Raw genomic sequence first — 14,291 nt, 5'->3', positions numbered from 1 at the left:
AATTTTACATTAGTGTAACCCACATGCTGAGCTCCGCTCATCCCACAAAAGAATCTTCCTTGTAAATGTGGCAGCATTTCAAAGGGCAATGATAGACTTTTCAATGGTGTGAAATTTATTGCCAAGCAGCCTTGAAAACTGAAAAGCTATTTCCATCTAATTCCTGTAAGACGTGTGTCGTCTTTCAAGACTCTGACTCCTTGTTTTGATTACTCCTCCCACAGCTTTGTATGCCAAAGGGCCTGTCCTTCAGGACACAGGTGGACTCTCGGGAGCCTCAGTTCCACTCCTTCATCATCACCCGAGAGGATGGCTCCCGGACCTACGGCTTTGCCCTCACCTTCTTTGAGGAGGTGACCAGCAAGCAGATCTGCAGTGCCATGCAGACTCTTTACCACATGCACAATGCAGAGCAGTATGACATCTTGCACACTCCCACTTCCCCGCCGGGACCTGAGGACCAGCGGCACCAACACACCCAGACCCGTCCCATGCTGCACGCGGCGCCCTCCATCTCCCGTCTGCAGCGCTTCAACTCGTACGACATCAGCCGCGACACGCTGTACGTGTCAAAGTGCATCTGCCTGATAACACCCATGGCCTTTGCCCAGGCCTGCAGGAAGGTGCTGCAGCAACTCCACCAAGCCGTCTCTTGCCCCCAGCCCCCTCCTCTCCCCTTAGAGAGCTACATATTCAACATCCTTTACGAGGTGCCCCTGCCACCATCCGGGCGTTCTCTTAAGTTCTCAGGCGTTTACGGGCCTGTGGTGTGCCAGAGGCCGAGCACATCCGAGCTGCCGCTCTTTGACTTTGCCATCAGTGAAATGTTTAATCTGCTCGGGGTGGAGAACGTCCTGCAGCTGTTCACCTGTGCCCTGCTCGAGATGCAAATCCTGCTCTACTCGCAGCGTAAGTGGTTTCCATTCTCATTAGAGCGCATCGATCGCAAGTACATATGCATCTGGCTCTTAGTGCAAATAAACAAGTGCTCATCCTGTTTTCTATGCACGCAGTTCAACAAATGTAAATGTTCTCTGAATAGCTGGCATTGGTGAGGCAGGAACGAGTCCTATATCATCTGTAACAGCTGTTACTCTGAGAGTTGCAAGGTCATGTAAGCCTGTTAGTAAAGGCTGTCTCAGGAGATTTCTCTGCAGCAGTGAGACATATCCGTGTCATCACATGAGACTCAGATATTGTCTGGGGGGATGGGTTACATGCAGATGTATCTCTAGGGTTTAAAAAAAAAAAAAAAAAAAAATATATATATATATATATATATATATATATATATTTATATAAACTATTTTCACTGCTTTTGTAATCCAGTGCTGAAAAAGTGTTGCTGCATGGAGTCTTTCTTTCATCATCCTTGAAAAGCTCAGAAACATAATGTCCCTAGGAAGTGCCTTGATTCAAGAGCTTTTTATTCACGTTTAACTTTCAAATGCCTGGCATCAATGCAGTTTATTATTCACAAGAACTAAATGACAAAAGTTTTTTTAATAGGTTGCTTTGTGTGCATTTATCTTTTCAATAACATAAAGCTAAAACCTTGACACTCAATTTTCTCATTTAGGAAAGCTTTGTATTTAAAAATCACCCAGAGTCCGATCTCTGTTCGCCATTATTTAGTAAAGATTCATTTCACTCATGTGAACCCCGCCTTTTGAAAAAGGTGTCTTTCCTATCATTCTGTGTCTTTATGTGTGTGGGAACAAGACGATCCCGTCAGGAAGTTGGCTCTATTGTTGTGATTGAATCCGATGCAACTGCTGGAGAAGGCAAATGGTTTACGAAACACCAGGAGCCGGGAGGAAGACGCTCTCTTAAAGGGGAAAGCTGTGGTGTTGCTAGGTAACCTGGAGACGGGGAGTATTGCAGTGATGCAGGATGATTATTATTGGCTGGAAGTGACATCATGCTTCTTCTTTTCTTTTTCTTTTTTTTTTACACCCCCACGAGGCTCGTCGCTGCAGAGCATGTGAAGGGGTGTTGTGTAGATTTAAGCCTGGGCAGTCTTCCACTGAGAAGAACCGAGGGATTGTCGGAGAGAAACGCAGCACTGTTAAGCACACACTGCGAAGAGAGCGATGCTCTGCAATTAGAGAGACGACAGCGTGGGCTAAAAATAGAGCTGTAATTCATAACACTGATGAAAGAAGGAAAAAAAAGGACCCTGACCAGCATCTTTTCAATGAAGCCATTAAAGACGAGACATTCAAACACTGTCAGCTGCTTCTGCTGTCACCTTTAAAGAGGAAGCCCATCGCGGGTCAACTTTTGCAACGAGTCACATTTTCGGCATTATTCAACATTTAATTTAATTTTTTGGGGCATTGTTTTATTCTCTCATTGTGTAGTTCAGTGACAGAACAGTTTAGAGGAGAGGGACATCACAGTGTAGAGGAGAGATCTAAACTGAGGATGCTGCAGTTGCACATGCTTGAGCTACAAAGAGGAAATCTAGATTAAAACCACAAATCCGAAGCTGTTGGCACAGACTGTTTGGCTTCAGAGGGGCACTGGGGATCATTAGAGCTTTATATTAACTTCTTATTCCAATTTTTAGGTCATTCGTGATGCTCAGGAATGTGTTTATTAATATATGCTGCAATATCATTTAGGCTTATATAGGTTTTATCGGCAGACTTTCTTAAATGACTTTAAATAATTTATGCAGCTTTTCACATGTGAGCTATCCCGCATTCTTGCCCCAATGTTATAATATGGTACTTTAATGTTTTTATGCATGCTAGTGTATTTTTCTAACCAAAATATTAAAATAAGGTTCTTTGTTTTTTATACTAATCAAGTTATATGTTTGGATTCCGGCTGAAATATGAAATGTGATATTTTAACAACTGTACTTAGTAGAGAAATACTACAATTTCTGGCTGTAAAAATCCTCAAAATATCAAATTGATCAGCATAACATTTCCATACAGCTGTCAAGTGAACTGAGCATGTTGAAACGAGCTCCTGAAGATTAGTTGTTTGTTCACAATAGTGTTGAGATGTCCGATCGCAGCCCCTTTCACTTCTGTATGCTCAGTGCATTTTAAGCCTGCTCTGCAGTATAATTCATACTTGGTGTTTGAAGTGAATAGTTGAAGCATCACTTTGTGTCTGAACCACCAGCTCCCGGTGTGAGTATTTCTAAAATGTTCATGGTATGCAGCTGTGCATACAAGCAGGCGTACTTCAGTCTTTGTTCAAGTGGTTTCTTGTTACGATGGCCCAGTTTAAAAGCAGACGGGGTGATGTTAGTATTCTTGTCCCCGTCCTGGGAAGAGGAAGCCTGCTGGGAAGAGGGGTGAGGCGGGGGGGGGGGGGGGGGGGGGGGGGTCTGGCTGGGGTGTGAGAGAGAGCCTCTTCTCATGGAGCAGCACATGACCAAATGAAGGAATGGTATTTATTTTGGCACCAAAACAGGAGAGGCTGCCACCACGGCTGCTGTATGTGTAGTAGGTGTTAAAGTGAGAGAGGCAGGAGCTGGATGTATTGAATGTATTCACTGAAGTGCTGCTATGTGGAGTCACGATAAAGGAATTTAACATTAACCAGAAGGCCAGCTGACTGCAGCTGTCTCACATTTCAAAATCTGGACTCCAAAAGGCCCTTCAGAGCACTTCCTCCTCCTGATCAAACCTCTCAGAGACCAGCTTCTAACTCTGTTGTCAGGCAGCCAAGAATTTCAAAAAAATGTGGGTATTTCACCCAAATGTTGCTTTTTGAATGGTTCACAAGGTGTAAACAGCATTGGCATTCCTATTACCAAGTGATAACACTTAAAGTGAAAAGTGTCAAGGCTTTTATAGACTGGAGGTTATTTGGTGTATTATTTCTTCAGTTGTGTTTTTTTCTTCTTTTATATTAGAGAGATATTGTAACAAAAAGGAAATGGCAAAAATTCAGTTTAAGCAATGACGAGGGTGATCATGGGGTAGGAGGTAGAACATGTGTATGCGTGTTTGTGTGAGAAAGACAAACAGAGAAAAAGAGTGGGGTAGTTTGTTTGAGTGAAAATAAATACACAAAGATGCACAAAATAAACAGAGACGCCCTCCAGCCCAGACTCAAACTGGGGATATTCTTGTAGGCAGTGGAAAAGAGTTGACCACTACACCACTGTGCAATTGGCTGGTCGTTATAATAACATCTCAACAAATTTTCAGAATAGAATGGAAAATCTGTTTTCTATCCAGTGATCTTTTTCACTGCTTAACCAAATTCAGGCTGGTGATGCCAGCTGACCGTGTGGTGAGGACAGGGTACATCCTGGACCCGTGAGCAGTCAATCACAAGGCAAACACGCCGAGACAGACAGTCACACACATACTCACATTCTTAACCAATCGAGAGCCGACAAGCAACCTCACACATGTTTTTGGACTGTGACACAAAGCTAGAACACCTGGGGAGAGAGGGAACATGAAAACTCCACACTGAAAAATGAAACCAGTCCTCCAATTTTCTTAATTTCTGTTGTTTCTCACTCACAAAAAACAATTGAGAAGAAAATAGGTTTTTATGCTTTTCTTTCACACTGCATGTCAATCACATTGTCCAGAACACGTGTCTCATCTTAACAACTATGGTGGTGTGGGTTGTGGCTTCCTCAAACAAATTGCTTAATTCCAGAGAAACGCTTCAAACTACTCTTTCGACATCTTCATGAATGTCATAGGCCACTTTGATCACATGCTGTGGGGTCACTTCATACAATCTTATCACTGTCTCAAGTCACAAACCACAGCCAGTAGAACTTAAATCTTTCTTTATTTTCAATTTTATGTGAAATAAGTCATAGCCATTGAGAAGTAAACTTAACTTGAATCTATTTTAACGTTCACATGGCTGCTGTGTTGTCCAGAGTTATGACATTCCAAGTCTCACTCCTACAAGGTAAACTATCCTAGCAAAATGGTTTATTACTCAAGAGTCAAGCGTTTAGACACGTCTTGATCTTTTTTTATATAAAATTGAATGAGCCAGGTCCCGTCGTCTTGGTAAAGATTGTTTTGCCTTCTCAGTGATCAGGATCACCTAAAAGTGTGTACAGCCTGTGTGTGATCACTCCTAATTCCTGTAAGGTTGGTCATTGCTCTACTTCCACTCCTCCAGTTATAAAATGAAGGGTAACAAAGACAATTCAGCCAAACAGCACTGCAGTGGGGTTGGGTTTCTCCTTTTGTCTTGTCAAGTTATTCCACTTTGTCTCCATGAGGAAGTCGCTTCATCACCCCGCGTGGCTTTACCTGCTGCAACCTGTGCCGTTGTGCTTTTTGGCACAGCTAATTAGAGGTTTGCAGCAGGTGATTTGTGTCGGAACGTTTAAGTCTATGTACAGTAGGTATACATCAGGCAATTCCCTCATTCATGCTTGCTTTTGCCAAACAAAGAATCTTCTTATAGTTTGAACAAACCGGTGTGGTTACACTCCTTTTTCTGCATTAGCAATCTTGTCTGTGTCATGTGGCACAATTGATTTTAGACAATGTGATCATGGTGCAATAGTTGGAGTCATGTTGTGTAACTCCTCTGTCATGTGCTGTTTACCAGTTGAAGGAAAAAACGACAAAATATTTATCTTCAGAAAATGTTGCATATATGACTTATGACTTGATTTCTTTGTCATGACGATGCTGTAGACAGAAGTCAGGAAAAATGCTCGTACATAAGGGATCCCTCATTGCAATCTTCCGTTTGGAAGTTGGATTTAGGAAAAACATAAGATCAAGCTTTACTGTCATCCCAGAGTTCTACATTTTTCCAATAATAAAATGGAATGAAGGGCTGTCTGCTTAAATGTAATCAGAACATTGTAATATATACAGAATAAAATAACTTTATACAAAATAAGATGCAGACAGACGAGTCTTTCCCAGCAAGAAATTGACCTGGATTCAGCATTGTTAAAACTACTACTACTATTACTACCAATACTAGCATTAATAATAGTATTGAAAATGACATTAGAATAGAATTAGATTAGATTCTAATCCATGACATGAATGCACTTCATTGTGGAAAAAAAACCCCCAAGGATCAAAAAGCAGTCTAAACAAATATGACAATGTGTTTTTACACTGCTTGAGCAGTTCCCAAAGCACTTTACACTCACATTCACCCATTCACACACACATTCACACGCCTTGCGAGGTGCTCAGTCCATCCATTAGGAGCAATTTGGGGTTCAGTGTCTTGCTCAAAGACACTTCAACGTGTGGACAGGGAGAGATGGGGAATCGAACCTGCGACCATTCTGCCAACCGAGCCACAGCCGCCCAATGTAAATAAGACTGAAATAAAAAAGTTGAGAGGCCCATCACATGTATGCAAGTCTATACAGTAGAGCTTTAAAGAACCAGTCAACTGCTGATACAAGTGACGTGTCAATTTTGTGTCATCCCCACTTTTTTTTCTTCTTTTTTTTTATGTGCGTAACAGATTACCAGAGGCTGATGACGGTAGCGGAGAGCATCACGGCCTTAATGTTCCCCTTCCAGTGGCAGCATGTGTACGTTCCCATCCTGCCGGCCTCGCTCCTCCACTTCCTGGACGCTCCAGTGCCGTATCTCATGGGGCTCCACTCCAATGGACAGGATGACCGCACCAAACTGGAGCTGCCCCAGGAGGTACACACACACACACACACCGTCTTCCCATGCTGAGTTTAAATGTTCATGTTCTTTCTTAGTGTGTTACCCTTTTTAAAGGTCTCCTGGCTACATTGAGGTTTAAGTTAATTAAATTGCAGCTAAATTTATTGTGTGAAATTGACCTGTGCCGACTTCAATGGTGTGAAGCAGCACTACAAATCTTTTTCCTCGCAGTGGTTTTACCTGCTTTTCAACTAAAGAAAAGTATTCATGACTACTTTAATGTTTGTCCCTGGTTTTTGTGCAGGCTTAAACATGCCTTCTGTACCAGGGTTTTCATTATTTGAGAAAGAAACATGTTGTAATTTTTCCTTCTTACAACTATAACTTCCAGACATTTCAGTATCTCCAAAATTCAAAAACCAGCAGAAAACAGAGAAATAAGACTCAGTCCTTTGACCATTCAATCATAGACAAGATTCACCATCTTTCGGGACTGTTACATCACACAGCAAAAGATCACCTGGATAATGGGCCACACTGTCATTGCATGTTTTTTACACATTTCCATCTAAAAAAAAATTAAATAAAGGAAGGAAGGAAAGGATCAAGTTTAATTTCAAAATATTATTTCAAATTAAATTTGGGCTTCACTTGTTCAATTTTATATTCTCTTCATTTACTAAATTAGAAAAAAAGCATACTATTTGTATCGTTGAATTTTTTTTCTCCTTTTTTTTTTTTTGCTTTAATTTTAACTAAAACACTGAACATGTGGTCCAGAAACATTTATTTTTCACTCCTTAATTGAACCAATATCACACCGACTGTCTATTTAAGCTGTCTGGTCACTGAGATATTTAGAATTTAAGCCTCACTGCTCCTCTGTCTCAGTGTCCAGGGGGTTTTCCAGGTTAAACTTTACTCTCAGTAAAATGTTTGACTTTTAGCAGGTTAGCTCGTTGGATGTGTGTATTTTTGCTTCCGGTGTTCATATGGACAGATCTGTTGATTTCAGGTCAATCACACAAATGGTATAAAGCACAGAGGTATAAACATTCTATTTGTTGGCTTTGTGGTCACAATATCAGACTCATTTTATTGCATCAGAATAGTTACCACATTGTAGCAGTTATTTGTGCATAACTTCCAATATTTCTGTGTCGTTGTAATTTATTCATGTTTTCTTTGCTTTGTCGTCTTTCAGGCCAACCTGTGTTTTGTGGACATTGATAATCACTTCATCGAACTGCCAGAGGAGTTGCCCCAGTTTCCCAACAAACTGGAGTTCATTCAGGAGATCTCAGAGGTGCTCATGTCCTTTGGCATCTCTCCAGAGGGAAATATTCAGTCCGCCGACAGACAGGCCAAGTACCGCGGCTTCAGATCTGTCGATATGGTCTCTGACAAGCGTAACGGCAACCTGTCATCACCCCTCAACTCCTACCTGCTGAGGGAGAATGAAACCATCGCCAGGCTGCAGGCTCTGGTCAAGAGGACAGGTGTCAGTCTGGAGAAGGTGAGAACGTTCTAGTTCTAGTTAAAAATGAGCTGCAGAATAAGTGTTACTGTGTTCCTTTTGATGGTGTTTTAGTACCGACACTGAAATAACTGTGAATTTAGTAGAAATGGCAACTATATAAGTTATTAAATTAAAAAAACAAACATTATTTCACAGATTAAATTTAATGATAGAAATATAGGAGTTGTGATAGTCTGGAATTGAGAAGGTGCAAAGGTTTCTCGTTTTGTCAGTCTTTATTGTTGTTGTAGTACAAGACAATAAACAGCAGGGGGAGCTGCTCCTTTTTCATTTTAAGCTTGTGTTTTAAAAAAAAATAAAAAATTATATTTAAGTCTTTTTGAGCAAATGATACACGTTTTTAGCCACCACTCATTCAATAACACAACCTTTGTGGAGCGTTTGTGTTTTGACTGTCCTCTTTTTGCGTTGTCACAATTTAAAGTAATGAGAGGATGCTGTTATTTTATCCAGAATAGTGTGTCGTTCATGAGATGTTCTCTTTCAGCAGTTCAATGCATCGAAGATGAAAGAAACCCTTAATGAGCCTTAATAATAAGCGATGACACCAACATGTCTGTTAAGTATTTTTATAAACGTCATGAAGCACTTCTAATAGATAGACCTTAAAAAAAAAAAAAAAAAAGCTTCGATACTTACAGTCTAATCAGCTTATGCACATGTGGCCAGCATTAGCTTTCCATGAATGAGCCAGCCGGTCATCTGTCCAAGTGTTCAGCTCCAAGGTCAGATCTTACAATTACTAATGTCTGAATCTATGGCGGACTTTCAATTAAAGCATGAAGGCGGTGATTAAACGGATTCCTGGGCCATCAAAGTGCTGACATCTGCTCAGCTCAGCCGCTGAAAAAAAGAACCTGTTTGTTTGGGTCATAGATCGTGTTTTCTTTCCCACAACACTGCTTCATCAGCAGCCTGTGATAACTCAGACGAGACGTGAGAATACGGATGAGATTCTTATTCTTCCTCGTCTTTTGGATTTTACGTTCTGTGTTATAATTAATCAAAAGCAGCTGTTACAAATTACGGTGATGAATGTTTGTGCCCGTCAGCTGGAGGTGAGAGAGGATGCCGGCAGCATGAAGGACGCGCAGGTTCAGTGCGATGAGGAGGAGCTCAAGATGCACCAGCTCAACATCCACGTGCGCGAAGTCTTCGCCAACCGTTTCACACAGATGTTCGCAGACTACGAGGTGTTTGTCATTCAGCCCAGCCAGGACAAAGAGTCATGGTTCACAAATCGAGACCAGATGCAGAACTTTGACAAGGTAAAGTGCTTTAGATAACCTCCTCATCATGAATGTGACGCGCCATAGTATACATTGAACGTCCATTCCTTAAATGACCATTTAAATGACAAATGCATCCATTTTTATTCTGTGTGTGAGGAATCCTTTCATTTACTCTTTAATAACTCCTCCATCCAATAATAATGCACGTAAAAAAATACTGCTGTGTCCTCTGCTAGCTATATATAGTAATGTACATTGTGTAACACATTCAAAGAGGTTGGCTATTGAGAGTGCCAGTCAAGCCTGGAACACAACCCGCTTTACTCTGATTACTGTGGCATGTATGGAATTCAGACAAGCACTTGGACATTTTATTCACGTGGTCTTTCAACGTCTTGTGTTTGTGTAGGCCTCCTTCCTGTCTGACCAACCAGAGCCATACCTGCCCTTCCTGTCACGCTTCTTGGAGACGCAGATGTTCGCCTCCTTCATCGATAGTAAGATCCTCTGTCACGATGACGAAGAGAAGGAGCACACGCTTCGGGTGTTTGACTTCCGTGTGGATAAGATTCGGATGCTGAACGTCCGCACGCCCACACTGCGAACCTCCATGTACCAGAAATGCACCAACATCGAAGAAGCAGGTTAGTTAAAAAAAAAAAAACTTTGTTGATGAAAGAATCATGTTTTCAGAAAGCCTTTCGAAGTTGTTAACACCACTGTTGCTTTCCAAGCTTCAAGAAGGTGAAAAAAGAAAGAACCATTCTAGTGTTACAGTGGGAACCGCTAATTAAAGACGACCATTAAGTCCCAGTGTGTGACCCGACAGCCTTTCTTCACAGGTTTGCTCTCTGGTAACTGACTGACATAACTATCTTGTTTGCAGAGAACCTGATTCGAAAGCGATATGAAAAAGCTGATTATATTATTCCCGAACCTCACCCCATTAGGCCGGAAACCGACAACACCAACCATCGTAATATGTGTTCTTCTTACCTCAAACCTCTCTGGGTGGAAGCTCTGTCAATGTGTGTGCAGTGCATTTGATGAGGTACACTTATAGAGGACAGTTTGGTTTCCTCTGTGTAGTTATACATCACTTTTCTGTTTAATACAGAGTATTTCTATTACTTTTCATACACTGCTATTAATTTCAAGGTTCCTCTATGAGCTCCTCTTGTGCATTGCAAACACAAAGGCTTTTTCAAAGCTTGGCGATCTCTTCTTGTCGAGTCGATTTGATAACTTGCAGCATGCAGATGATTCCAGGATGATGATTTGCTTCTTTCAGGAAATTAAATGTTGTCACTGCAGCCAATCTGTGTGCCTCCCAACATTTTAATACTGTGGCTTTGCACTATGTCTATATCTTGTCTTGTGTTGTGCTCCGTTGTTCAAAATGTGAAGCATTCTTACTATGGTTGACTTTCTTCTTCCAAACTTTTGGGTGCTTTTGTTCCCTTGTATGTGGGTGTATTGATGATCGGGCCTCGGGAGATCGCTGTCAAAATCTGCATTCATAAATGTGCCTGTGAAGAAAACGGGCATCATTTCTGAACTTTTTTCCCTGTCACATCGTCAGGCTCTGTGGGTGGTTGGGAGGACGTGTTTCTTTTCAAATTTAGCATGCATTTTTTTTTTCTCCTGTCAACTACTTAATAAATCAGAAATGAAAAGTAATTAGTCACATCCTATTGATTGCTCAATATAATGTTTTAGATAAAAGAAAGAATCCTTGTCAAATGATTGAATTAAAAGATGGATAAAAGACAAAGACATCAGTTCAGACGGTGACTATTTCCAGTTAGTATCGCTCCTTACTTATTGATGTACCTCTCTTTTATGAAGGGTAATGGTATTTTTTATTATGATTATGGCAGTGGGATTCTGTGTAATGGCGACAGGATATTCATTTTCTAATCTATGGTGATATATGATAGCTGAGCCCAGTTTCTTTAAAATGTTTTGTCATCGACTCTGAAACAATAATGTCCTGAGATTTAGAGCTCTATCTATTTTAGGGAAGTTCAAATGATGTATGCTGAAATGATGAATGCATCCCGTTATCTCACTGCAAATTCCCTCCTCCATCTTCCCGGCAGAGAAAGCCATAGAGATGAGAGTGGCAAAGATCGACCACACCGCCCTGCACCCCCACCTGCTGGACATGAAGATTGGTCAGGGGCGCTACGAGCAGGGCTTCTTCCCCCGGCTGCAGTCCGACGTGCTCTCCACTGGGCCCACCAGCAATAAGTGAATATTTCACAGCATCACGCGAAACAAATCTCTGTTGGAGCTTATTAATGGCCTGTTGTTCTGTGTCGCAGATGGGCCAAGAGGAGTGCTCCTGCCCAGTGGCGAAGGAGGGATCGACAGAAGCAGCACGCTGAGCACCTTTATTTAGACAATGACCAGAGAGAGGTGAGACGTCCCGGCAGTGTTTTCTTTTCTTAGCTCATTCATTCAAACTGCCGGCTTGACGTTTCTTGGTTCATTTTGCATGACCTGCTCTCACTGTCCCTTTTTATTTTGACTTCACTCTCACCATCTTGTCTGCTCTCCTAACCCCTTTTACACATCTGGTCACTTCCTTCTTTGTGTTTCTTTTTGTTTCTCTGCCACTCATGCTTGCACACTCTCAGCATGTAGAGTGTTTGTTTCCGGAGCTGCAGCTCCTGCTCTTTCTTGACTACTACTGGCTCTCGCAGTCCTTCCAGCCCTGTCTAAAGTCGGTGACTGTGGACGCGGTATGTGTTGGTAGTGCACGGACCACATGACGTGCACACACATGTGGTCTTTCCCTGAATCTGCCTCCTTAAAGTCCAGCAGCTGAACCTTTCCTTTGTTTGAAAAAAATAAAAAACATTTGTCCCTAATCAGTGCAGCTAATTCAGATGAATTTTCTTAATTTTGTAGTGAATATTTAGTTTGTACCGTCACATGATTTTAACTATAGAATTAGTAAATTATAAAATATTTTTTCAAAATCAACAAATTAGGCTTCACTAGCAGCACAAGGACCCCAATATGTAGAGATTGATTCTCTGTTGGTGTATTATTTTAATAATTTACTGACTCTTCCCTTCTCTTAACAGAAGTACATCCAGGAAGCCAGAAACTTGGGCACGACCATCAGGCAGCCGAAACTATCCAACCTGTCGCCTTCTGTCATCGCTCAGACAAACTGGAAGTTTGTGGAAGGCTTGCTGAAGGAGTGCAGGAATAAGGTTTGTCGATGATGATCTGAAGGCATAGGACTAATCATAATACGACTTTTACACATGTGGAAATATTGTTCCACTGAATCTTATGTGTGTCGTCCTGTACAGCATCAGTGAAATAAATCAGTGTTTATCAACTTTTATGACTAACTGTACAATGTCTAAATTTAGGATTGAATTGTTTGAAAGGATTCGTTGTTCCTTTCTAAAATCTTGATATTTAATTCTTTAATTGAGTTAGGTTCCCATCTCTATTTTTCAATTTAATTTTAATAAACTTAACAAGGTAAGTCCCGTGAAAATCAGAGATGCCATTTTCAAGAGCAAAGACTGCAGAACAGCTTTAAAATGACAATTTATCCAACTAAAATGATTCCAGGCACTTTTATTCGAAACAGATGCTTACAAATATACAGTGGTCGTTCTGCAGTTCTACCACCCAATAAACATATTGTAGTACTGTTACCATGACATCCTTATAACCGTGTGTGTGTGTGGATTGTCTGCAGACCAAGCGTATGCTGGTAGAGAAGATGGGCCGGGAGGCAGTGGAGTTGGGTCATGGGGAGGTGAGCATCACTGGCGTGGAGGAGAACACGCTGATAGCGAGCCTCTGTGACCTGCTGGAGAGGATCTGGAGCCACGGACTGCAGGTTAAACAGGTGAGAGAAAAACAAGACCCTTGGGTCGCCGTACAGCTGATAGAACATGAGCAGCGGATGGGCTTTAGGTGATACTGCCATGATATTGACTCTGTGACTATGTTTTTTTTCTCTTTCAGGGAAAGTCTGCTTTGTGGTCCCACCTGCTGCACTACCAGGACAGCAAGGAGAAGAAGAATGCAACTCCGGCTGGATTAGGACCTCCGGGTAAATACAGAAATCTGTTTAAGTGATCAACAAATATTGTTTTTTATTTTTTCATTGTAATTACAGCTCCTTTAATTCCTTACAGGTTTCATTCATGACGCTGAAAGACGAAAATCTGATGGAGGCATGTCAGCAATGCCTCCTCTGAAAATCTCTCTGATCCAGGACATGAGGTGAGATCTGTGTATGCTTACGTATCAGTTCTTTCTACATTGAACCATGTGAGGTTCAGTCAACTATCAGACCAATATCCATCCCTCCATTCATCTATCTTCTATATTGCTAAATCCTGTTTAGGGTCACGGGGTGCTGTAGCCAATCCCAGCGATGGCAGGGTACACTATGGACAGGTTGTCAGGCCATGACAAGGCAAACACAGAGACAACAACAAGCTCACATTCACATCTAGGAGCAATTTAGGTTCACCAATTATCCTCACATGCATGTTTCTGGACTGTTGAAGGAAAACCGGAGTACTCCGAGGAAACCCACGCACACACTGGGAGAACATCCAAACTCCACACACAAAGGTCCAGTCGCTATTTGAACATATTTGTGAGGCCAGCACAATAAACCACTGGTCCCCGAGGCAGCCCTCAGAACAACATATACTGTATATAAGGTTAATAGTGCCCCCTTGTGGTAAATTAACAAATAGAATCCACAAGAATGATGTTTAAACATTGATGGCACTCAAAATGTGACTCCTTTAAACGTTCTTGTTGAAATAATTAGGTTACTACCTGATAATGACATGAAATTGTAAACGTTTGATACAGCCCATCTTTATCTCAAACAATGAATTTTTTTTTTTCTCTCAG

The 14,291-nt window shown here is 41.5% G+C and overlaps 1 protein-coding gene across 4 annotated transcripts in view; it reads left to right on the top strand.

The window, feature by feature from the left end:
- The window catches only part of dennd5a (DENN/MADD domain containing 5A), a 35,406-nt gene that overhangs the window by 13,177 nt on the left and 7,938 nt on the right, over positions 1–14,291 (top strand). For 2 of the 4 annotated variants that reach the window (XM_080458107.1, XM_080458106.1), the window contains 12 exons: positions 225–909; positions 6,454–6,641; positions 7,813–8,124; positions 9,201–9,416; positions 9,790–10,024; positions 10,267–10,356; positions 11,483–11,633; positions 11,708–11,801; positions 12,476–12,607; positions 13,111–13,263; positions 13,383–13,470; positions 13,556–13,643. In XM_080458107.1, the coding sequence (XP_080314233.1) occupies positions 225–909; positions 6,454–6,641; positions 7,813–8,124; positions 9,201–9,416; positions 9,790–10,024; positions 10,267–10,356; positions 11,483–11,633; positions 11,708–11,801; positions 12,476–12,607; positions 13,111–13,263; positions 13,383–13,470; positions 13,556–13,643 (2,432 nt within the window). The remainder of the gene's footprint in view (positions 1–224; positions 910–6,453; positions 6,642–7,812; positions 8,125–9,200; positions 9,417–9,789; positions 10,025–10,266; positions 10,357–11,482; positions 11,634–11,707; positions 11,802–12,475; positions 12,608–13,110; positions 13,264–13,382; positions 13,471–13,555; positions 13,644–14,291) is intronic. The other 2 variants (XM_080458109.1, XM_080458108.1) reach the window with 1 other exon arrangement.

The sequence above is a fragment of the Lipophrys pholis genome (assembly GCF_963383615.2).
Source record: "Lipophrys pholis genome assembly, chromosome: 2".
NCBI classification, from domain to species: Eukaryota; Metazoa; Chordata; class Actinopteri; order Blenniiformes; family Blenniidae; genus Lipophrys; species Lipophrys pholis.
This window is presented reverse-complemented; position numbering and strand designations above follow the sequence as displayed.